Raw genomic sequence first — 26088 nt, 5'->3', positions numbered from 1 at the left:
TTCAAAAGCAAGCACTTCTTCCATTAATGTCCCACACTAATATGGAACCACTGTGTTTCGAATCACCCCATTCCATGGTTGCCCTTCTTCCTTCACATGCTCAAGAAGGTGCACCTGTACTCTCACACCTTCTAAAATTGTGTACAGTCAGGTGTGGCATCTCATCTCCCTCCCCTGGGGGCTAACACTTCTTCCCTCACTGTTACCAACTCTCCTTTCTAAACTACTGTCTTGCAACGCCCCCCACCCACCCTCTTTTTTTTGCAGGATAAAGTTCATCATACTTAGGCTGACATTCAAGGGTCTTTGAAATTTAGCACCATTTAGCTTTCTAACTTTAGCTTCCACATGAACCAGCCCAACAACATATCCTCCCCATGAATTTTCAGTGTTCTGCCTTTGCTCATGCTATGCCCACTGCTTTGAGTGTCCTTCCCTGTCCTTTCTTCAAGGTCTATCTTAAGTCATATGTCCTACATGTTGCCATTACTTACTCCTTCAACGAAAAGCCAGTACTCCCTCCTGACCTCCTGGTAGCATTCAGATGGTACTGTGCCGCCGGTGGCATAGTGGTTAAGTGATTCAGCAGTTCGAATCCACCAGGCACTCCCTGGAAACTCTGTGGGGCAGTTGTACTGTGGCATAGTGGTTAAGTGATTCAGCAGTTCGAATCCACCAGGCACTCCCTGGAAACTCTGTGGGGCAGTTGTACTCTGTCCTAGAGGGTCGCTATGAGTCAGAATTGATTGTTTTTTTTTTGGTGCCCCACAGAATCAACTCGATGGCAACAGGATTTCTGGTGCCCCTATGCACCTGCTAATACAACCTATTCAAGTAGCCCAATGGGAAAGGGCATGGGCACCAGAGTTCTAGCCTTTGAGCTGGCATTTGCCAGCCATGTGGCCAGTGGCAAATTACTCTTTCTGGAGAGACAGTTGTGGGTGGGTGGAGTAGGGAGGGAGAGGAAGAGGAGATTGTGATACCCAGGACACATGAACACGTGAGAATTTAATAAGATATCAGAGTGAAGAGTGCTAAGTCTGGCAAACAGCACATGTTCAGTAAGCTCAGGTGAGAGAAAGATATGGAGGTAGATAAAGAATCCTCCCTGCTGCCTTATGATGGTAGACTCCAGCCTGCAGCAGGCTTGTTCCCATCCAGAAACTGATACAGTGACTACAAGACTACCAGCAAGCTACAACAAAAGCTACAAGCATTTGCCTGAAGAGAGAGAGAGAGGAAGAGAGAGAGAGAGGGAGAGAGAGAGGGAGAGAAAGAGAGAGAAAGAAAAATCTAGGGAGAGAGCTCTAGGATCTCCTAGGTTCTGGGGCAAGGGACCTGGCGAATAAGCAGTGGAGCCAGAGGGGGCCAGCCTCTACCCAAGGCTCAAACCAAGGTGTGAGAAGTCAGCTGCAGGGCTTACAGCCACTTCCCCACTAGGCAGATGTCAAGCTAGGGCTGATCATCTGTTCGGGTCGCATTGCCTGTACTTAGAAACCAGAGGCAACTGAGATCAGAGACCTTCTCCCCGAGCCTCTGTCCCTTCTACTACTTTCCTTAGCCCAAAGTAGAAAGTATTTTCCCAATTTACAAATTAAAGTGGATCTCAAAATCAATCTTACAGTCAGCAACGACAGTCCTGATGTTATGTAACTATGAAAAAGATAAAGAGAGCGGGGTGCCAGCATGAGGAAGCTGCTCTATGGCAGATCACCAGCCTGCCCATGTGACAGGACACCGCACAAGTTTTCAGCTCTAAAAAACAAAAACAACAAAACGCTATGTTCTGGAGACAAAACTAAAGCAGAGTGCATATGCAAATAACAAGAGCCAGACACACCCGGCACCTAATGAGAGGCTCATTACCACGGGAAGAACACAACAAAGCATGACCCAGCCCTCAACTACAGGCTGAGACCTCACCCCTGGCTCTAAAAAGGCCTCCCCAGGCCTCTGAAGGTGCCCATGATCGGTGCTGAGCTCCACTCTAAAGGATGACTGGGTTCTGGACCAATAAGGGCCGCCTGCAAATCGAGACTCAGCAGCTCTCCAAAAACACTCAGGCACTCACAGCTTGCCACCAATATCCATCCAGAGTAGAGAGGATGGTTTTATATCCTTATACACAAGACACGTTTGTGTATTTCCCACCCTTCAAAAATGTCTCCTTCTTCACTGTTCACTACCTTAGAATGGCTATGCCACCTATCAACCAGTTGTTCAAATAACAAATAAAGGAGTCGTCCTTGAGTCCACCCCTTCCGTCACCTCCCTAGTGTAATCCATCTGCAAGCCCTTTAGAAGTCTCCAAAATATACCTGTAATTCATTCACTTTTGTCCATTTCCAGTGCCATCCACCCTAACATGGATAACTCTCCTGGCTTCCACTTCCGCCTCTCTCCCATTCTACTGGTCACACAGCAGCCAGAGTGATCTTCTAACAATGTAAATCGGATTGTGAAGGGCACTGTTCAATGACTACCACAACTTATTAAGTTGGGCATGATCAAGCTCCTGCTCCTCCTGGACCCCCACCATGCCCACCATGCTGCTGCCAATTCTTCCCCCGCTGCCTGGCATGTGCTTCTTCCTTCAGGTCTCAGTTCCAAAGTCACCTCCTCAGAAAGACTTTCTCTGGCCACCCTGGGCAGGCCCCCTATTATCTGCTATTTCCTTCATTATACAAGACTGAAATTGTATCTGCAGTATTCCTTTATATGTCTCTCAAACATATATAGGAGCACATGAACCATTACACAACAAGACACTAATTGCAGCTCTGTTACAGGCTTGGCCATCAAATATGAAAGGGCAGCAGGACTCAACATCTATGGAATGCCTTTTGCATGCCTAGTATCCCTATGCTAGCTTTACATTTATTTTGCATTTAATCCTCATGACAACCTATGGGGTAAGTTAGCAACCCCATTTGATAAACGAGGGCTCCAAGGCTCAGAGAGATGCACGTGATTTCGACAGGTAAGGGGCTGCCTTCATCTCTACAGCCCAAATCTGGCACACAACAGGTGATCAGTAAATGCCTATGGAACAAATAAATGAAGTTTTCTAGTCAGGATTCAAAGCCAAACCCAAGACTTCCACTTAGAGACCTAAACCCTACCCCCGTAGCACATTGCTTCCTGTTCCCAATGCCCCACTGCCTGTTGACTTCCCCCTTTTAAGGGTGATCTCACCCTTAAAACACGGACTCCACAATTACCTGGACGGTGCTCACCTTAGAGCAGCTTATGGTTATCACTACTCAGATGTTCACTTCCCCAGGGCCAGGCAAGCCCACGGTAAAGTTATACAGTATTATCCCTCTAGAAGCAGAAGGCCACAGGGCCTTGCCTCATCCTAAGGACAAATGTACTTCAAGAGAAACTGACCGAGAGCCAGGAGTTTCAGGTCCTGGAACCACTTCCACTAAGGAACCATGAACATGCTGGTATGTTTGTGTATGCACGCACACAAGTGACCCTTCGGGTACTCTGGTTTTCTAGATGAGGAAACCAAGGCCCAGAGGAGAAGCGACTCGCCCAACATCAAAGTCCTACGTAATTCTACAAGACAGAGGCAGGGCTAAAACCCTGTAGGCTCTTCTGGCCCTTAGGCCTATATCCAAGTTTTTTGAGGATAAAGGAGTAAAAGACAAGGCAGACAGTACGCGTGTTAAAAGATGGGAAGGGGCCTGATCCTGCCTTTGCCTGCTTTTGCTAGGGCAGTTCTCAAACTTGAATGTGTCTCAGTATCATCTGGTTGGCTTGTTAATACATCCCTCCCCAGTTTCTAATTCAGTAGGTCTGAGGTGGGGCCATAACATACACATTTCTAACAAGTTCTCAGGTAATGGTGCTGCTGCTGGTCTGGGGACCACAGAACTGCTGTGCCAGGGCTTTTCACTGACATTGTGTGTGCTGGAGGGTGGGACTGGGACCTAGTGAGAGGGAGAGGGAGGAGTGTGGCAATAGCTTGGAGGTAGCTTTGAGATCATAGGGTAGTATCTTGATCTATTAGTAGAAAACTCCTCACGTGTAACATCCTTAGTTCCTGCCACTGATAGAACTGAAGAAATCCCTCCAAACATGGTTAAAATCTATGCAGGGTCATGTAATTAGATGGCAAATTCTGAAGACTCACATCTAAGTCTGCCTGTGGCACCAATATCTTATGCCTGACTCTTAATAAAATTCTTAAACTAGGTGGGGACAGCTGTCCCACTACTATAAAAAAACCAATTGCCATCAAGTCAATTCCAACTCACGGGGACCTCAAAAGGTGGGGTGGAACCACACGATTTCCAAAAGCTCTCCACTCTTCGCGCTCTGGTTGGTACCATGCCCTAAGATTCTCTGAGTGGGGGGAGGCAGGAGGATCTCTGGACCATGTCAGTGGCTGCATCTGGATTTCAGTTTAGACAGTTGGCCCAAACCCTGAAATAATTTTTTCAAAGGTAAAATCACCCTCTTGTTTTTCTGGGGTGTGGTATAGTCACAGTCATTTCTGCTGCCCCATGCAAACCAAGGGTTGCTTCCGAAGAGTCATCAAATCCAAGTACGCAAACTGGTTACTAACAACAAATAAGCCTTTACTTGTGACTTCCAGTTCTCTTTATGTCTGGTACATGGCTGGGCTGTGCTAGTAAAGCCCATGCAATCTGCCAAAATCTGACAGCACCATGCTCTCAGCCCAGGCCTTCGATGTGCCCTAGACTGAAGCTTTCTGGGAGGACATGTTTTAGGCATGTCTGAAAAAAGCAGCAAAGAAAAAACAAAGGGTGCTTGCTGTACACGATGTTTAAGGGTTTCCTAATTCCAAGACAGAAGTAAATGCAGAATGAGTCAAAAGTCACAGGCTCACACCATCTCTGTGACTTTCTCACTGAAATCCAACACAACATACCAAAGCTAACCTGCTTCCCCTGTTACTGCCATGATATCAAACCGCTGAATTAAGAAAACCCAGTTACCGTTCATAAAATTACCTCCCCAGGCCCTACATCAAGACCCTTTTTGCAGCCTGGGAAGTAGCAGCATTTTCATCTTTCTCACTATGCCCCATGGTATGCCTGGGTAGCTCTAATCCATTCCTCCCAAGTCCCTTGGTATCACTTCCTTTTACAAAGAGGCAAAATACAAAATTCTGACCTGTGTAGGATGCAGGCTGAGTTATAGCATTCCCCTGGCACCTCTAACTGAAAGTGAAATTCCACTAAAGTTGGGAAATGCATTGTAGTGTTTTATGGTATTGATTTATTTTTAACTTGCCTGGCAGTTTTAAGGCCTGCCATACCTCTGAATCCAAGAAATGCTGGAGCAGGTCTCCACTTCCTCTGATTTGGAAATACCACTGAGGTCTCGCTAGTGGGAGTGAAACAAGGGCCTGGGAGCACAGCGTACCTCCAGCCGGAAGCTTCACCGATAGAACAGTACCCTTTCCCCTTGACAGCTGAGTCCCGCAGCAATCAAGCTTTAGTACGCCAAAGTGAGTTTCTGCTAAGACCACCTCACTTCTCACCTGGCCTCCAAAATACCCCTAAGCCAACCTTCAAGATTTAGGTCCAAACACCACCTCCTCCGTGAAGCTTTCTTTCTCTGATTGTTCCCTTCCTCTTTGAACTCTACTCTCCCCTGTCTTGCTGCATCTCTCCTGAGCAACATGTTATTACAATTAAATGACCATGTCTTATTCTCACTACTAAACTGTAAGTTCCTAGAGGGTAACATTCGGGTCTAAGCTACCAACACCACCACTGGGCAGAGTCTGCTGTATGCCAGGAGGGCTGCTGCCCACCCAGTCTAACTTGGACCCAGAACCCTTCAACATAGGGCTACAGGGAGCCACATCAATCAGAGCAGACACGAACGATGACAACCTTTACTCAGGATTTAAGGTGTGAAATCCAATTTTAGTCGGAATCCAGTGAATAAGCTGGAACCTTTGTCAGGGAGATAACACAGCAGCCCTTGTCACTTTGCTTTGGGTCTTCACGGACCCCAAGTCTCCAGGCTAAATTCACTGGGAATGGGCTTCTGCCAGGGCACCTGGGAGCAGACACAGCTATGGCCTGTCCCAGGTCACTGGAGCCATGCTCCCTTCAGCACTCCCTCAGCGCCTGGGGCCATCTTGGCTGGGTGGGGTATGTTTGGTTCCATGCCTGCTTCCATGGCTTCTGCCTGTCCTGTTGTCCTGGCCCTTGGTTATGTGGCTGCTTCACTCTCCCAGCTCTGCCTCACCTGCCAGTGCTGGAGGCTCTATCTACTGGGACACAGAGGAACACACATCCAGGCTCACTCATCCAAAGGGGTGGAAGGTGGGCCCTGCTGCAGCATGCCTGTGCTAAGATCAGCTGTCAAACTGTGAAAGACACTCACAGGCAGCACTGTACACCTATGTCTAAGGGGCCCCCTGTGTAGTGTTATCCGCAGGAAGAACCCACCATTTGCCTCAAAATATAAACCTATCAAAAGTTGCTTTTTCGGAGGCTGTGAGAGGCAAAGTGGAACAGTGGAATTCCCAGTCAGATACCTTGTTTCAAACCTTGGCTCTCAAAACCTCAGGAAAGTGACCCTCAGTTTCCTCATCTGCAAAATGAGGGCAAGTAACAGGAATTTATGCAGATGATGTATGATAATATGCGTACTAAAGTGCTGAACTTGGAGCTGAGGCCCCTCGAAGCAGGTTTTAATAACTAGTTACTGTTGGAAGGAGTCTCTGTGCCCCAGCGGTAAGAGGAAGTGGGAGTTGGAAGGCCCCTGGATCATCTCACAACAGCCAGTATGCTAACAGCTGGATGATGGTAAGAGCTATTGGATTTGCCCAAAGGGAGGCTGTCTAGGCTAGGGGAGCCGCAGATGCCTGGCAAGAAGAGAATGTGAGCAGCAACTGGGCCGTGATGTCAACAGCTCCAGGGCAGGCCTGTCCCTTCACGGATGCTTCGATGTCCTGCAGAGTTCCAAGGAACAGGTTACCCCTGGGGGCCACCAGTCCCATTACATAACTGACAGCTGGGCTTCTTCCGGTTGATGGAGCAGGAGCAATCAAGGGATGGCAACAGCAGGGGCAAGAAGTAGGCCGCTGGGGAGCTGCCTGAGCCTTCCAAAACAACAGCCTTCCCCACCTGGGGAGGAAGACGCCTCAGAAAACCCCAGTGAAGATGCAGCCCCAAGAGACATGCCTCTTTGTGTACTGGCACCTAAGGCTGTTAGGATCTTTACAGTCGAAGGCTGAGCTTCAATATCCTGGGGAAAAGAGAACCAGACACACTTGAATCCTCACTCACAATCCCTCCACTCTTGCATGGCACCGTGAAATGCTAGTGAGAGAGGGTAAGGCAGACTGTTGTTTCCATTTAGACAGGGACTCAAAAGAGGCTCAGAAAAGTACAGAAAACAAAAAGAAGCTCAGAGGTTCTGGATCTGCCTGGATCAAAGAGCTAATCATTAGCTAAATACCATTCCCCTCCTCCCCTCAATGATCTCTCTACCTAAAACCCCCATTCTTTAAAGACCTAATCATCCATCTCAGGGCACAAGCTGACATTTCCCTGTCTCCCTTTAGGCAATTCAAGACTCCACCAGACAGTAGGGAGATCAACCTCTGGGGTATAAGGACCACACCACCGGCCCCTGGCAGCTAGATCTTCTCAGTGCAGCCCACCTTGCTTATACTTGCCTTTGAAAAAGTGACCTACTTGTTTACTAGCATACTCTCAACTGTTCCAGGGTAGAAGAAACTACCACTGACTAGAAACCTACTAAGTGCCACGCATAGTGTGCCTGGTACCGCCTAGCCACGTCGCTCGGAGAGTGCTTGGAGCTGGCGAGACATGGGATTCAACCTACTTCAAGCTTAATTTTTTGCTGAATTATGAAAACATTTGAAATTTATAGATGATTCAAGTGAGGTAATACACTGTACAGGTTAAGACCATGGGCTTAGATCTGGGTTCAAATCTAGACTTTGCCCCTTATTAGCTGTTTGGAAAGTTACTTGAAAGAACTAAGTGAAATAACGGTCATAAAGCATTTAGCCTAGGCATGACCAGTAATTATCATCAGCATCTCGGGTCATCTTCAGCACCGTCATCACCCTTTAAAGCTTAACCCACATGTCTTTGTGCTCCAACGTTAGCATGTACATGTCCTCACGGCTGAGCCCAGAAGTCACACAAGACAGAGAAGGCACCTGTTCTAGTTCTGGGTTCCAAATTTTTTGCCTAAAACCCTTTCTAAATTTACCCTCCAGGGACTCAGTTTCGAAAATTGTTACTTAAAACAGACCACGTTAATGAAGAAATTTTTTCCATTTCTTCACATTTTTAGTATTGCTACCGATTAACTTGGCACCTATACTGGACACGCCATGGGTATGATTCCAGGCAACAGGAAACAAAGTGATAGGTGAATTGGAGTTTGTTAATTCAGGCTGGGGACCATTCCTATTACCATGTATCCTTTATTACTTCAACAAGAAATGAGGCCCAATTTCTTTCTCTGATGTTGGGCAGCTGCCAAGATCTCATATGGAGCAGAGAATATCCTCTATGATCACTCAGGTCACACCAACATCTGATTTCCTTCAGCCTTAGCCACCCTCTCCAAATCCACGTCATTCAAGGGCCTTGGCTTCAAAAGGCCCTAGTAACGGAGCTTTGTGTACTGGAGACAGCAGACTCAGCTAGGCATGCAGACTCCCTCATCCCCCAGCACCCTCCCTGGTGATGTGCAGGCGGCGGCTTCTGGAACTTCATGTGGCTAGCTGGTAGAACCACTGGGAATTAAACACCTTCAGAAAACAAAAAATAAAGGAGAGATAGGGCCCATCATTAAGTAATCTTTAAAAATAGATAACGTGGAGGGGGGGTGCTATGGAGGGATGACAAGACATTGAGCAGGGCTGAGTACAGCTTTTGTTTTAAAAGAAAAGCTATTTGGGAATTCTCAGAGGCCAGGCTACTAACGGCCACGGTCTTCAGAGGGGAATGGAGGACAAGGTGACACTTCCACCTCAGGCCAAAGTGTGTATCTAAACAAATTCTACATTTACTTTAAACAGTTTATATAGGGCACTTTCAGAGCCACAACCTCTTGTGATTCTCCCAATCATGTCAATAAGATAAATGTGATCTACTCCATTTTATAGATAATAAAACCAAGACCTGGAGAGGTGAAATAACTTGTTCAAAGTCACAGAGCCAGTAAACCACAGAAATGGGACTCAATTCCTGGCCTGTTGGTCCTGGAACTACACTTTCCACTAGGCCATGAGTTTCTCAGGGGAATCCCATCTTTCCAGCCCACTTTTACAAAAAAAAAAAAAAAAAAACAAAATCACTTAGCCCTGACTTAAACCTTGCTCTGAAAGCCACAATCCTACATTATTGGGTTTTTCTTTATTATGCTGGTCCAAGTGTGTTTACTATAAACATGCAAGGCTGTACACCCTACCTCTCGACTCCAAATTCATCCAACCGCCTACTCTACACCTGTACCTGGATTCTAAATTGGCATTATAACTTGCAGATGATTAAAACCTAACTTTCTCCAGCCAAACTTATGCCTCCCCGCAACTCACCTGATGGCAACTCTATCTCCAATTGCTTAGGCTGAAACCTTGGAGTCATCCTTGATCCTTTTCTTTTTTACCCCACGCATCCAGTCCAGCTGGAAGTCCTGTTGGCCGATTTCGAAACACACCCAAAATCCAATCATCACCTCCCTCCCAAGCCACCATGATCTCATCTGGATTATTACGGTAGCCTCCCATTTTATCCCCTTACTTCCACCCTTACCCCCTACAGTTTATTCTTAGCACAGCAGTTAAGGTTATCCTTTCAAAAGATCAGGTACCACACAACTGACAACAATGACTTCCTATCTCACCCAAGAATAAAACCTAAACTCCTTTACCTAACTGACTCCTAGTTACCTCTCTAGCTTCTTTTCCTATACTCTCTTTGTTCATTCTGCTCCAGACTCCAGGCCAATATACTGACTGTTCCCTGTCTGGGAAACCCTCATGACTCACTTCCTCAAGCTCCTAGCCTTTACTCAAATGTCACTGTCTCAAGGAGACCTGCCCTGATCTCTTCTATTTAAAAGTAAAATACTTCCATCACCTACCTTCCAGCATTCTCCCTCCTTTACCCTACCCTACACTTCCCGCCCCCACCACCCATAGCACTTAACTACGTTCTAATATGTTAAAATAATTTACTCATGTTAATTGTCTCCCCAGAAGATGTTCTACAAGGGCGAGAATTTTTGTATTCTGTTTGCTAATTCATCTTCCATGCCTAAAACAATATCTGGCCAATAGTTTCTCAATAAAATGTTGAATGAATAAATGGAATTAGTTTCTCCATCTAAAAAGCCTGCTGGGGGTGGGAGGATTGGTCAATGATCCCTCCCAATTCAAGCCTCTGATTCTACGAAGTGCCAGGTACAGTTCATTTACACCACAACTGGCTTAAAGCTTCTGACACCACAAAGTATGGCTCCCTGTCATACAGACCCACAATTCTAGGTGCCCAGCTAGGACAGCATCAGATAGGCTAAACTGGTACCAACTGACCAGGTACTATAGTGATTAACTGTCAGAGCCACAAAATGAATTAACCAAACAGCCTGAGACACTTACCAGTAACCAAGTTCCTAATCTTTTCTCCTCTCTTCTCAAGTCACCCCATTTTTCCTAGACAAAGGAACCACTCCTATTTAGCTAGAACTTTACCCTGTAAAATAGCATGTATCCCAATGTAGAGGTCCAAATGGGAGCCCTGGTCTCATTTAGTTGTGGTAACCCCATAATCTTAACTCAAATTCAGGCCCCTCTTTGAATGGTAACTTCTTCCCACTCTAGGGCAAACTCCAATTCTAGGTCTTTTGAAAGCGGAGATGATGAGATAGAATGGGAAGTGACAGCACAAAATACAATTAGAACACTGCTGAGTCCACCGTTTCTGGCTTCTTAACATGGTACTACCCCAAATCTTTGGGGTACGATTTTCTCACTCACTGGGCAGTTGGACAAGTTGGCTCGGCACATAGAAGGTACTCAATAAATGTTTGCAGAATGGAAGAATTAAACCTAGCAACTCAGTTCATAAATTCACTAAGAACACGATAGATGTAACCCAGGTCAACTTTATTAACCAATTCTAACTAGAAATTTGAGGGTGCTGAAAGAAAAGGCCACCTAGGTGACAGAGGGTCCTGTTCCTGATGGGATCCCGAGGCTCCTTCTTTGTGGCCATTGGGCTCACCATTACTCCCCATCACCTCATCTCCAGGCTTTGGCTTATTTCCAGCTTGCCATATACGATATGGGAAGGAGGAGGAAGGCATGAGTAAGATACATGTGACCTTAAATTAGGTAGGATCACTGAGGAAAATGACTGAGCTCCTTGCAGTGTTGTAAAGATGAAACAAAATGGTACGTGTGGAAATACCTAGCATATACGGTGGTCAATGTTCTTTTCCTTTCCCTTTCTACAAAACAAGGCTGGGGATCCTTGTTCAGGAAAACAATTCAAATCTGACTAACACACTAGCCCACTACGTCCATTACTTTTCTTCCTCTACCTTCCACATCTAGCCAGTTGTCTTGCCAATGCTTCTCCCAGAAGATCCAGGCATTCCTCTATTCTCAGTGCTATGCAACTTCCACAACATCTCTTGGCTAGTGTGAATAAAAAAATGAGTCTCCCAGTCCACAAACTTTCTTCTAATACAGCTCGTATATACTGAAAGACCAATGGTTTTCCTAATGATGCAAGAGCTGTCCTATCATCCTTCTGCTCTGGCCCTCAGATGGCTCCCAAATGGCTAAGTCAAAGCCAAATTCCAGGATTCCATGTTCCACCTCATTTCTGACCTTATCTCCCTTTCTCACACCTCAGACTCTGGTCTGACCACTGCTGCTGTTCATAGTGTTCATCTTTGAATTTCCCACCTCAACCTCTGGGCACACTGGTTCCCTCAGCCTGGCAGGATCCTGTGCTCCCTGATCTCCCATGTCTACATTCCTTACTAGTCTGGTCTCTCAGATGTGCTAGGCTCCCAGTGGCATCAGGTCCTTTGCAGAGGCTAGTCCTTCTGCCTGAAAAGCTCTCCCCGGTCCCCAAGTCCCTAATTGTCCTCAAGTTTTAGTTTATTATCACTTTCTCTAGAGAGTATCCTCTGAAAATTAATTTCCCTTAATACCTCTTCTTTTTCATTATAAAACAACTATGATAAATATGGATTAATGTTTGTCTTCCCAGCTAAACTGCAAAATTCAAAGGACGGGGAAAGTTTCTGGTTTTGCTCACCACCTTCACCCCAGGGCCTAGAACAAATGAAAGCCCACGAAAAATCCATTACATAAGCAAAGATTTCCATATAAGAATATGCACTAATACATCCTTCATAATACTTAAAATCTGCTACCAAAATGTTATCAAAAAGTAGGAGAATGGTTACATGGTAGTACATACAATGGAATATTACACAATCATTGAAAGCCATTCTTTCAAAGAAATAATGACATGGGGGGATGCTCAGGGTAGTGTTGGGTGAAAAGAGGAAACAAAACTGCACTTACCTATGAACTGACCTATGAAGTAGGTAAGTGAGTAGAGAGACAACTTTTCTGAGAAAGTGCCTGTACCTCTTCTGCACATTTCTACAGTGAGCATTTATTATTTGAGCATCAGAAAAGTATTTCTAAGAAAAATAACAGACACAGCTCAAATGCAACCTCCTCTCAGAAGACTTCTCTAGGCTTTCCAACTTATACTCAAATAATCCTAAATATCTCCTCGTCGAGACTTGAGGGATGGGGGAGAGGGGATCTTTGCTAATCAGCACTGAGTTCCCTTCAGCCGTGCATTTCCTCCCAGCTTGATGGGGCCCAGTCCCAGGGCCCAGGATGAAGAACCCAGTTTAGTGAGTGCACATGTAGAATAAAAGGCAAGTACTCACCTAATTTAAAAACACCCAAGATGCTTCGCCCTGAATTTTAAGCAGCACATGTGACCTGGTCCATTCTGGTTTCAAGTTCAAAGGCATCAGGCCGGTCCTGTGGGTTAGCAGCTAACATATCTTTCAAGAGCTGCTTGATCCCCTCAGACATGGAAGTCCTGCGTTTCTGGGGGATGTGCAACTCCATCTTTGGGTTTTCTAGCAGCGCCTCACCAACTGGGACAATTTCGGTCCCCTGTTTGATGTAGGTCCCCAGGAGCTCCTTCTTGGTCTCAGAGTCAATGAAAGTGATTCGTTCTATCATTGCCCAGATGATAATGCCTAGGGCAAAGATGTCAGCCTTGGCTGTGTAGTGTCCCTCCCAGACTTCAGGGGCCATGTAGAAGTCTGAGCCGCAGGCTGAGGACAGCCAGTACTTATTCACATTCACATTTTTGTTGTCTTGATTACCCTCCTTGCCTCGGGGGGCCAGCCCAGCACAGACCTTGCTTAGTCCAAAGTCTGCCACCTTGAGGATGGGGGTGCCAGACCGCTCTGTAATGAGGATGTTGTCTGGCTTTAGGTCCCTGTGCACGATGTGGTTTTTGTGCAAGAAGGCTATGGCGCTCGTGAGCTGTAGCATGAAGCTTTTGTTAGTGGCTGGGTCCGGCCTCCGAGACAGGACATACTGATTCAGGTCTCCACCTTCACAGAACTCCATGACAAACCAGAGATAGCAGGGCTCCTCAGCATAACCCAGGATCCTTTCCCCTAAATGAAAAGAAGACAGGAAAGCGTTTGAGATGGACTCATTCACACCACTTTTAGACTAAAGGAATGCAGTGTATTAAAGGCAGTGATGGTGGTGGTAGACAATTACTCTAAGACCAGCACAACTGGCACTGACCCAACTCTACACACTTGGGCCCTTCTCTCACTCACACAGAGGGTGTCGAGATATGACACAGGCAGCAGGGACTGGTGTTAAGCACCTGGGGTTTAGAATTAAAAATGCCTAGGTGGGAACTCTGGTTTTACTGTGACTTAGTTCTCCTTTGCTTATATTTCTGCTGTTTCACCTATAAATGGTCATGCATAACCACTTAATAAGTGCCTGCATTCGCACTTTATGTTCGGTGAAGACTTTATCACCACTCTGTGAAGGAGGAAATATCCCAATCTTACAAAATGAAGAACCTGAGGGTCAGACTTAGATCTAAAAGATTCGAATCCAGTTGAATGTGAAGTCTTTTGGTTCATTATATGGTCTCCCAACAGGCAGCATCATACCACCCACACCTCCCTAAGCTGCTGGGAAGATGAAACAAGGCAAAGCATGTGAAAAGGCTGTGGCAGTAAAGGACTGTACAAACGTACGTTACTAGCATCACTCACTATTACTCCAAGCCAGGCAAATGACGTTCCTCCCCCTTTTCCCTGACCTGTATAATGATTCTTGTTACTGCACCAAGAATAGCACCAGAATTTTCTTTGTCTTTTTCAGAGACACACTCTAACTCATGAGTATTTTTTGCTAACCCAGGTACATATCACATCCACCCATCTCTACGAAGCTTTGTTTCAAGAAGATAACAGATATCTACAACAGCAACCATCACAAGCTGACATGTAATCAGTGGTTGTATGCCTGGCACCAAGGTAAATTTCTACTAACAGTGAAGAGTGGGCAGGAGTTGCCAGGGGTGCAGGAGTCAGAAGGGGCAGCACTTGAGTTACCCTTTGAAGGAGAGGAAGTGAATCAGCAAGGAGAAGCAAGAAGGGAATTCTGGAGCAAAAGATGAAACGGATAATGAGACATAAGAAGAAACGGACCAGAGAGATATAGACAGGAGGCCGTGAGGGAACAGTGGAGTCCAAAGTAGGAAGCATAAGGTGGAATCAAGTTATGTGGGCTTGAAACTCCAGATATGCCTTTCCAAAAGCCTTTCCTTTTGAACGAGAGACTCCAGAAAAGCTGTGACTGGCATCTCCAATCAAGTCCCAATATTCTTTAGAAAGCAACTAACAGCACACTGAACTCTTACACAGAGGTTATGTGACAATTACAACCACCCCACAAGGTAAGTGTAAGTAGGCAGATGTCTCATCTTGCTGATGAAGACTGGGTCTGCGAGCGCAGGGACTCACCTTGGGTGGTCACGTGGATTAGTCCTGACTGAGCCAGGGCCAGAAGACAAGATGGTGTCTCCATTCCACCAAAAATGAGGTCAGCACCTCCTCCTATGGACACCGCCAGAGGGCCCCTTTTATAAGTCATTTACTCTACTTTATTACAAAGAGAACTAGTGATCGGGATGGCATTCCAATGTACCTGAAATTACCAGGCACACAGCCTATCAAAGCCAGTGGTTTGGAAGTTGTAGATGGAGCCAAGAAAATGACATGACGGACAAGGGCAAAAGCTTTGGGTTTCTGACCACGATCTGACAGCCCTCACTTCCCCTGCAATTATATAATGTGTTTGTTTGTATTACTCACAGTCAAATAATACAGGTAGAACCAGTTTAGAGCAGATGGGCTTTTAAAATCAGTTGTTCTCTCATAATCCTCTTTCTAGGTCAATGGCTCCGAGTGGGCAGAGGCTCTCTACCTAATGGCACTACAAAATGATGCAGCAATCAGAAGCCCAAACCCATCTAGAATCTAAAGACCCATAAAAAACCAAAGCAAGAAATGTTTACTGGTGGTAGAGACAGAAAGGAAAAGATAAAAAAGCCATCAAATTCTTTTCGGAAAAGCCTCACCAGAAAACATGAAACTTTCGGTGGGAGGTAAGGGGTAGGGAACGATGATTATTTTATTTACAAAGCTGGTAACTATGGCAACTTAAGTTAAAAAGACAACAAGTCTGCAAAACAGACTGCATAGTGTAAGTCTAGGTTATGAGATTCCAGGGAAAGGGAAAAATGGATAAAAATGTGCCCTACATTAGTGAGTGGGTGGGGTGGATGGGACCCCTGGCCTGAGGAGCTTGCTCTGGGGGAAGTGAGCTAAGCTCAGGAGACACTAAGGGAGGGGGCTGTTGCTTGAAAGGAAAACACTGGACAGGAAGAAGCATTCTCAGAACCAGACACAGCATTGGTGAGCATGACAGAATGGAAAACTGGGGAAAGCTGCTATTTGTCCCAGAGACAAAAGTATTTCTTTGCATAGGCCAGGGCCTTCGGCTTATTTCATAAAATCAACTTCCTGAGAAGCTGGAGCATGTGTTTTTACACTGGAGTCCCCAGCTGCCCACTAGACAACAGAAGATGCAAGTCAGAATTCCAGCCTTTTCCTCTGGGCACATTGCCTATCGGGCCTATCAGCTGCCTCACAGCAAGAGCGAGGGGGGAGTTGTGGACAGTGCCTCGGCTGTACCAGGCATCTGATGTGCCTGTGTGGAAAGGCAAGCCAGGGTGAAGTAACAGCAAGAGTGCAGACCAGAAGGCAAGCAGTCTGGGTTCAGGTCCCAACTCTGCCTGCTGGGTTGTTGGTGGCTTCTCAGTTAAAAGGAAAACATGACAGTGAGTATGGGGAAAGATGGCTAGAATCTTGGGCAAATCCCTGAACTTCTCAGGGCCTTAGTCTTTTTGTTGCCTCAGTTTTCTCGTCTATCGAATGAGAGAATGACACCCACACCACATGATTACTGTGAATTAAGTCACAGATGTGAAAGACATTTTGCACAGTGTAAAGTCCGTTGAGGGAATCACTCACTGGCCACTACTAACATCACCATTCCCTCCCCTCAAACTGAGTCTTAGGAAGTCACTGATTTCAAAAATCTTAAGTGCCAAAGGTCACAGAATACAGCTCTCGTATTAGGCAAAAGATGGATACAATTGACAAATGCCCAAGCCTACACAAGGGTCGGTGAAATTTAGATTGAAAAATGAAAGGTGCACGATCCCCCTCTAAGATATCCCACTTGCCAGGCTTTAACTGCTAAAACCCATGTATTAGTCAGGCCAGCCACTGTCTTTTATTTGGGGTGATCCCTCTATCTAAAACATTCCCTCTGCAGGTGCAGCTGAAGGTACCCTGTAAGGCTCAGCCTGAACGTCCCCTACTTTACACTTGCCTGACCTCCCAGGTAACTGCTCTCCTCGGACCAATCAAGGCCTAGTCTTGTATCTATTTTAGTTTTTATTCAACAAGATCATATATTCTGATTTGTAGCCCATGGTTTAACTCTTCTACTTAACCATGAAAAATGCTGGTATGTTTCACCAGGGACTCTGTTTTATAGGTGGGAAAACTAAGGCTGAGAAAGAATAACTTACCCAAGACCACTGCCATGAGTGGCTGGGTGGATATGAGCCTCCACAGCCAAGTCCTCCCAACAGGCAACACAGTCTCCTAGTTCACAGAGGCCTAAGTTTGCACAGGAGGCCCACCCTCGAGGTAGTTTTACTACCTCTCCCTCAAATCTGATAGCCAGGAGACCAGGAAATAAGTTCTATACTTCAAAATATACCATATGCCACAGTTCACAGGTAAATAGAAAAAATGCTGAGAAAAATCAAGCAGGGGTCTAAAGTTTTATTACTATGGAAATAAAAGTAGTGTTGAAGTATCCCAATAAAATGTGGCCTGCTTTATTCAGAGACTCGAACCCAGTAGGCTCAGCATAAGGATAACACTGCAAGAGCTTTGGTAAGACAGGCACCTCCAGGAAAAGACATTTATAAGCCTATTCCCAAGCCTCCTTCAGAAATCAGATTTTCAGGTTCTAGTCAATTCTCTTCAGACACTTCCTGAACATGCACTGTTTGTCAGACAGAGATGAGAAGTGAGTTACGAGTCTCTGCCCTTGTAAAGGCTTCTGGTATTTAGGTACAGAATGACAACTGTTATGAGAACAAGGAATAGGACACAGTTCTGCCGGGGGTGGGGGGTGCAGGATGAGAGAAAGCAAGTTAATAACTACGAGAGTGGCCCTTCAGCTGGGTCTCCCAGGATGGAGAGAGGGAGCCCACAAGCACAGAGCAGTGTGAGCAGGTCTGAGGTCAACAGAAGAGAAGCAGCAGGAAATGGGTAGAAATGGGGCTGGAGGGGAAGCTGGGATTGTAGAGATGTATGTAAACTAAAGACCTGACTTTAGACTAAAAGAAATGAGAAGTAATTAAGTTCTTGATGTATTCATATTATCACAGAATCTATGAAAGCATCAGTTTGAAGACATACAGGCTGTTGACGAAACTATGACATACTACTGACTAAGTCAACTTCTGATTTCTAAGATGTTAACATGTGAAAAAGCATGTCTTAGAATCAATGAAACAAGTTCCCTCTGGGGCAAGAGGAGTTGAAGACAGGTGGAAGACAGACTAGCAACCAGGAGACCCATCAGGAGGTCCTGAAACCCAGGAAAGTAAGGGCTAGCAAGGCAGGCACTGCTGGCAAAGGAGAAGGAGATGGCAGAAAGGTTTGGGAGGTTTAAAATCAATCACATTTAGGAACTCATCACATGTCATATGTATAAACGACAAATTCAGAGTGTACTCCATCCAATCTTCTCTTCTTACTCCGAGCTCCTACTTATTTAGATGATAATTCCTTTCAATGACAGTTAATAAGCGTTTGTAAAGTGCCTGTGAGATTAATTCATTATTTAACCCTTACAACAACCTGATGAGGCAGGTACTATTATCCCCTTTCACAGGTCAGAAAACTGAAACTCAGACGGTTAAATATGGCCTCACAGCTAGTTAAGGGCAGGGCTCAGGAGTCTCCACAGCCTGAATTCCTAGCTCTGATGCTCTACTATTGCTTTTCAGCACCAGCAGCAGAATTTAACACCTGGATATTTTATTTCCCACTCTGACATGAGCTCCCTGTAAGCAGACTCGCAGGTATGCCCCAAGGAGTTAAATGTTCATCAAGTCCCTAGCGTTGCCGTTCTACCCACACGACATGCAGATTACCGTTTACTTCAGTGGGACTGGAATGACAGCACAAACAGGACAACTCTTTTGGAAAACAATTCAGCAATATGTATTGCAAGTCTTAAAAATGCTCAATCCATTTGACACAAGAATTCCACCCCAGGAACTTATTCTAAGAGTACAAAACAAAACAAAAGCCACCACCAACACCAAAAACACCCAGAACTGGTCTCCCATACAGTACAGTAGAAGTGAAGAACTGGAAACAATTTAAGTGTCCAAGAACAGGGAACGGTTAATTATGGTATTGCTACACTACAACAAAAATTTACTTAAATAGAAAGTCAAAAAAGTACAGATCACATAACATGCCATAAGCATGTTTTAATGTGAAGTGGGGAAAAAAAAAGTAGAATATAAAATTACAGACTTTAAGAAAAAAGATTAGAGGGGAACCCAGAAAAACGAAGGTTGAGTAAGTTATGGCTATAGCCATTCTTGTTTTTGATTGGTTAAGAACTGTACAGTAAAACACTGTCTGTAAAGAAGCGGCTCAGCTGAAGATCAGTCCTGAGAGGCGCGGACCAAAGACCCGTCGGCGTGTCTTCCCAAGGGAAGATGAGGATACAGACCAAGCTCCTAGTCCCAGAAAGTGATCCTGGGCTGTGTCATGTTACTAAGGAGGCTGAGTACGGCATCAACACTGCAGGATGTGTTCCCAGCACTTCATGAGACCAGTCAAATGTCACTGTGCTCTAGGGAGTCGACCTGTCGCAGCAGCTGGCAGGGAAAGAGGGAGTGTCCTACAGAGGCCGAGAGGCCAATTATGAACATGCAGACATATTACAAAGAAAAACGGCTATGGGGTCAGCATCACCCCCATTCTTCCACCTACATGGCTATGTGAGCCTGGACAAACTTCTAAGACCCCACAAATCTGTTTCATTTTTCATAAACTGGGAATAAACACCTACATCGCTGGGCTGTTGTAAGACTTAATTGTGACATGAAACACCTTGCACTGTGCCTGGAGGGAGACTCAGCAGACAACTACTAGGTGTTAATTATGTTAAGGTCTCTGGACACTCCTGGCAGTTGTCCAATATGGCCATAACACAGCGTGTCAAGAACATGGGAAGTGGAGAGAGCACCTGGATGTAAATCTAGACCCTTACCCTTCATTAAGTGTGGTACTGGACAAGTCACTTGACCTTGATGGAGCTTGATTTTCTGGTCTGTAACATTAGGTCACAAAAAAGCACCAAACCAACATCACAGGGGAGGGGATTAAATAAGGCTGAATGTGAAAATACTATGAAAGGCCAGCTATTACAACTTGGAACACCACAGGGATCTTGTTAAAACACAGAGTCTACTGGCCATGCGGAGTGGGAGTAACCCATGCCAATCCCAGCTCAACCTTCTCTTTCTGTATGTTCTGGGCTTTGCCATACACCTAAGCCTTACCTCTTCCCAGGGTCTTCTCTGACTTACCCTTTAACAATTCATCCTTCCCTCCTCCAACTTTCGTCCACATTCCTAGCAACTACTTCCCCCAGAGCACCTCTCAGCTGCAGTGAAGCAGCAGCTTTTGTACTGTATCCATCCTCCCACCAGACTTGGCACTCACAGTGGGGCAGATCAAGTCTCTGGGTTCCCCACAGCACACCTCACACACAGTAGGTGCTCACAAATTGGGTGAAATGAATCAAGATGAGAACTCGTTAGCTGGAGAGGTTTTAAAAAAAGAGAAAGAACAAGGAAAGTCCTGGCAGTAGGGAATGCAGAATACATAGGTTTAAGACAACCGTGGACAGATAAGGGATCTAGAATTGAGTCACTAAGAAGGTCTCCTGGCTCTAAGGAAATCACTAAAGGCTGAATTTGAGTTGAAAATGAACCGATGCTGTACTAGAAAGCTAAGCTCTTCTCAAGACTTTGCACTACCAAAGGTCTTACCCAATACAACCCCAATTAACCAAAGCTCTCATATAAGGATTGTTTCTACCTCCTGGGGCTGGCATCTAAAATCCTCAATGCACACAGAAGGAAGGTGCAATCGGTTGGTCAGTAGCAAAAGAGAGGTCTTCATGGTAGCCACAAGGCATTCGAATAGGTTAGAAAGGAGGCAGCTCCTTTCCCTGGCAGCTGAGACACTGGGAAAGTACCAGCAGAAATTATAAGGGCCACAGAACTGATGAATACACCATTAAAAATAAGTGGTTGCTGGTTAGTATCTCAACTATCCTCATCTCTATCAGCCCTCCTGAGTTTTATAAATGCAGCGTAAAATATAATTATGCCCATCTTGCAACCAAGAAAAACAGAGAAACCCAGAAGTTAAGCTACTTGTCCCAACAGAGCATCAGTGGCTCAGAGAGTAAACTCAAGTTAGAATGCCTAGGCTTGAATCTGGCTGTTGTTTGCGTAGCTGTTTCACATCGGGCCATTTTGTAAACCTTGGTGCTTCAGTCACCTCATCTATAAAAGAAAGATAATTACAGTACTGATTTTAAAAGGTGGTTGCGAGGACTAAAAATAAAACCTTTAGAACAGCTGATTGCCCAGAGCAATCAGCAAGTTTTAACTCTTATTAACAAGGTGAACCTGGGACTTTTGCCTCCAAGCCCAGCGTTTTATTTTTTCCTGTTAGTTACCGGGCCCTGACGCTACCTCTTATCTATGTCAGGGTAGCCAAAGAGCACCATCCAGCTCTCTGGCTCTTTACTAAGGGGTTCGCTAAACATTCAGGCCCCAACCTACAGCAGAGAATTCAGAGTTGCCCTCTAGGGGCACAGGCAGGGATGGCCTTGCCCTGCCCTATGCCCCGAGGTTTTCGCAGGCACTCAATAAGCCTGGGGGAGTCTGCCAACTCATTGCTAGGACCGTAGTCTCCCTCCCCACATTAGCTTTCTCTCTGTGTTTCAAAGTCTATTTGTTGAGACTAGGTCCAATTCCACCTGCTCGAGGAAGCCTTGCTTGATTACATTCTGTTGCTTCCTCACACCTCTAACTAAACTCCTGGAGACAACCCTGTGCTGCTTTCTAGGATGGCCACCACTTGTGACCTTGCATTGTGGTCATCTGGGCATGTGTCTTCTACGCACCTCGTGAGGGAAACTTGTGCAGCCTCTTCTGCGGGGAGTGCCTGGCTCACAGTGGCCACTCAGCATTGGCCCACAGGCAGACACCTCCCATCTCAAGCACCGTCCACCCGAGGTTCCCACCCAACTCAAGCCACCAAATAGTATCTCAGTATAGCAAACATCAAACAATAGCCAATGCAGAAGAAGTATCTTACCAAGTCAGCAATAAGCTAGGCTCCTAGCTCTTCCAAACTTTCTACTTATTCAGTTTCATGAGATAGAACTGCTCTGGATTTTTTTTGGTCCTCACTTGCTGCCATGTGTCAGAATGATCAGTGTTTAAGTTAGACAGCGCCAGAATTTCTGAGCTTGACAATCAGCTCGGGCTTGCCTGTTGCCTTCTAAGCGAATTTTGACTTACGTGGGTGAGGACAATGTCCTTTAGCAATGGAAACAAGGGGATAAAGGCAAACTGCTGATGCCTTAACCCTTCATTTTTAGTTGAACAAAAGTTCTTAAAAGTTAAACACATCAAAACCAACAAAATAACTTATAGGATTGATAATCTGCTTTTAAAAAGCCTGGGAGGCTGGTCTGAGTACTGCCTCTAACTCATCTGGAGGAAGTCCCGTACCTTTTCTGGTCTTCAGCTTCCTTCCCTGTGAAATACAAGGACCTAGCAGAAACCTAAGACCTCTTTTGACTGTCTAGAGTTTCCACTTGCTACATACTGCTTCTGGGTACGACTTGTCCGGTCTATGTTCAGAGAGGAAGAAGGGCACAAGACATAGAAGTCTATCGTAGGTAAATAAGACCAAGACCAGTATTTCAAGAAGCTTCCCTTTTCTTTTTGATACTGGATTATTTATATATCAAAAAATTTGCTGAGACTATACAAATGCCTCTTGTGTATTCAACAGAGAGTTGAGGCTGAAGGTGGAAAATACTCTCTATTTGGCCCAATGGTGAAAGAGGTTCCACTTTCTCTTCTCCATCTATTCATGGCCCGAGGGACCCTTTGGTCAAGGCTGCCTTCTCCAGATTCTCTCTTAATTCTGTACAAAGCTCTTGTTAATGAACCAACCTGCCACTTCCTCCAGTGACCTTGAATAGCATATAAGTCATCTACACAACCCCAAACTTTTCAAATGTAAGTTCCTTCACAACAAACAGTATCCTTCTGCCCCCAACACCACAGTAGGAATATGAGTATGTGGATTTGGGTGAGCCGAGCCTTAATGGCAAGTGTAATACAGTACTTTTTGTTCTACTTCAAAATCGTTCTAGGTTGCAGAAGACTGGGCAAAGGGTGCTTGTAAAGAACTTTTCTGTTTAATGACAGAGTTAAATAAGATTATTCCTAAGACGCCATCCAGCTCTGACATTACTGAATGGTATCAGCATGCATAGACCCGGGACCTAGGACAGACGAAGACTGCTAAATTTGAACGCTTAAGTCAGGAAAACTTACAAGCAGGGTACTGTGAGTCTTTGTACTCCACTTAAAGAAAAATGATGGTCTATTTACCACTTACCACCACTCATCTGTCAGTCTTTTGTACTGTGGTAGTTTGCGTGTTGCTGTGATGCTGGAAGCTGTGCCACTGGTATTTTAAAAACCAGCAGGGCCACCCAGGGTGGACAGATTTCAGCAACCTGCAATACGCAGATGACACAACCTTGCTTGCAGAAAGTGAAAAGGACTTGAAGCATTTACTGATAAAGACCAAAGACTACAGCCTTCAGTATGGATTACACCTCAACATAAAGAAAACAAAAATCCTCACAACTGGACCAATAAGCAACATCACAATAAACAGAGAAGACTGAAGTTGTAAAGAATTTCATTTTACTTGGATCCACAATCAATGCCCATGGAAACAGCAGTCAAGATGCATCACATTGGGCAAATCTGCTAAAAAAGACCTCTTTAAAGTGTTAAAAAGCAAAGATGTCACATTGAGGACGAATGCGGGCCTGACCCAAGCCATGGTATTTTTAATCACCTAATATACGCGCAAAAGCTGGGCAATGAGTGAGGAAGACCAAAGAAGAATTGATGCCTTTACGTTATGGTGTTGGCAAAAAACACTGAATATACCATGGACTGCCAGAAGAACAAACACATCTGTCTTGGAAGAAGTACAGCCAGGATGTTCCTTAGAAGAATGGTGAGACTCTGTTTCACATACTTCGGACGAGTTGTCAGGAAGGACTAGTGTCTGGAGAAGGACCTCATGCTTGGTCAGCAAAAAAGGAAGACCCTCAACGAGGTGGACTGACACAATTTCAACCATGGTCTCAAATACAACAACGATTTTAAGGCTGGCGCGGGACCAGGCACTGTTTCGTTCTGCTGTACACAAGGTCAACTCGGCAGCACCTAACAACATTTACCACTTGATAAATCCACACTTTACATGCAAGCTTCAATGTCAGTCAGTTCCACAAGCAGTGGCAACGCCTGTTTGCTGCTCTACCTCCAAGCCCAGAACATTACCCAACCATAGTAGAAGCTCAAACATTTTTAAAACTCCAAACAACTAAAAGGGATATACTCAGTATGTGACCTAAAGCAAAATATTTCCTTTCTCTAGGCCTCAGTTTTAGTCTGCAAAGGGAGAATATGTCACTTGATGCTGCGTGAGAACAGCCCCCCTGCAGAATGCTGGTGGGCATTCCATAGAATAGGATGTGCCCTCCTGTCAAACAAGTTTGGGAAAGTGGAATAAGAATACTGTGAATCTGGAAGGGGGTGATGGAAGAGGCTTCAGAATGAAGCCTAAACTTAGTGAGGCAATAACTTCCTCCTTACTGAATTTAGTAAGTGTCAATAAGCACCTGCAGCAGCGGCAACCCTATGATATAGGTACTATTTGCCCTTATCTTACAAATAAAAGTAAACAACTTGCCCCATGTCTCATGCAGTCAGTTCACTGACTGAAGGTCTAACCCTAAAATCCATGTTAACCAGAATGCTATGCTGCCACTGTTTACTGTGGAGTTGTGGTAAAGTCTACATGTGAAGGAAGTTTGAATAGTATTTACATGTAGGAGGAGTGAGGGCTTCAAACTCAAGTTGAAGTTTCAAGATTGGCAACACTAAACTGAAGATAGCAGAGGAGCATTAAAAAAATACAGAAGAGGAGCATTAGGCAAAGCCAATTCCCACACCCCAAGGAAGTCCTTCATATGGAAGTCCAGGCCATTCATTAACTATAGCAGAGGAGAAAGTTTGAGAATGGTAAGGCTGAGAATAAGCCAAGAGCTCCCAGAGTACAGACAGATTAAAAGTATCTCCTGGGGAATCTTTTCAAAACAAATACATTCACCCTGGGGAGAGGGTGGGCTTTTTCAGAATGGAAGGGGCAGGGATGGGAATGAAGGTGGAACTCTATTTTGGTGGGAAAAAAAAAAGAACCTCAGATGATAATGGTCATGTTCCGTGATCCACCGGTCAGCAAGTGGCCTGAAATGGACAAGGCGTTCTGTGGGAATGAGTTGGTGGGACCTTAAAAAGCAAGGTTGGGCAAAAACCCCAAACAAGATTTCCGGAAACTATCTTATCTAATCTCACCCAAAACCCCACCCATTCTTAAAGACCAATTCAAGTTCATTCTCAGGGTAGGGAGGGCACCATTACCCCTATGAAAGGACTCAGGCATCAAGGCAGATCTGGGTTCAGATCATGTAAGCTATCAGAAGTTGTAAGGAAGCCAAGAGTACAGCTTCTTGAGTCAGTCCTGACTTCCCTTACAAGTTGATTAACCTTGATCAAGTTATGTTCTCTCTACCTCAGTTTATCCATTTATAGAAATGGGTCACGTTTACTTTTAAAATTATTACCTAAAATCATTTCTGTAAGACATCTTGGATAGTGTTCAGGCCGTAGCTGGGATTCAGATTAGTTCCCTTTTCCCTGGATTCTTTTGCCTCAGGAAGCCTCCTTCAACTTCTCTAGCCCACTGCCCCCTCTCCTCTCTGAACAGATCCTTAGCTACTCCTAGTCTGAACAAGGCAAGTGAGTACTGAGCACTCCCTAACTGCAGTTAAAACCCTTCAACTAATATCATTAATTCTCCCAAGACTGAAAGTCCTCTTGCCTTCCTGAGTTCCATTTTCCCTAAAAGTTAAATCACTTACCAGCGACAAAGTAAGACATAGGA

General features: G+C 45.2%; 1 protein-coding gene across 2 annotated transcripts in view; it reads right to left on the bottom strand.

Annotated features, from left to right (window-relative positions):
• Positions 1-26088, bottom strand: part of STK35 (serine/threonine kinase 35) — a 48668-nt gene that overhangs the window by 20403 nt on the left and 2177 nt on the right. Inside the window, exons 3-4 of one of the 2 annotated variants that reach the window (XM_049869322.1) lie at positions 12967-13716; positions 273-8788 (exon numbers count right to left, since the gene is read on the bottom strand). In XM_049869322.1, coding sequence (XP_049725279.1) covers positions 13004-13716 — 713 coding nt within the window. In that variant the 3' untranslated portion in view covers positions 273-8788; positions 12967-13003. Of the gene's footprint in view, positions 1-272; positions 8789-12966; positions 13717-26088 lie in introns of those variants that run through there. The other variant, XM_049869320.1, reaches the window with a different exon arrangement.

Source organism: Elephas maximus, chromosome 25 (assembly GCF_024166365.1).
Source record: "Elephas maximus indicus isolate mEleMax1 chromosome 25, mEleMax1 primary haplotype, whole genome shotgun sequence".
Taxonomy (NCBI): Eukaryota; Metazoa; Chordata; class Mammalia; order Proboscidea; family Elephantidae; genus Elephas; species Elephas maximus.
This window is presented reverse-complemented; position numbering and strand designations above follow the sequence as displayed.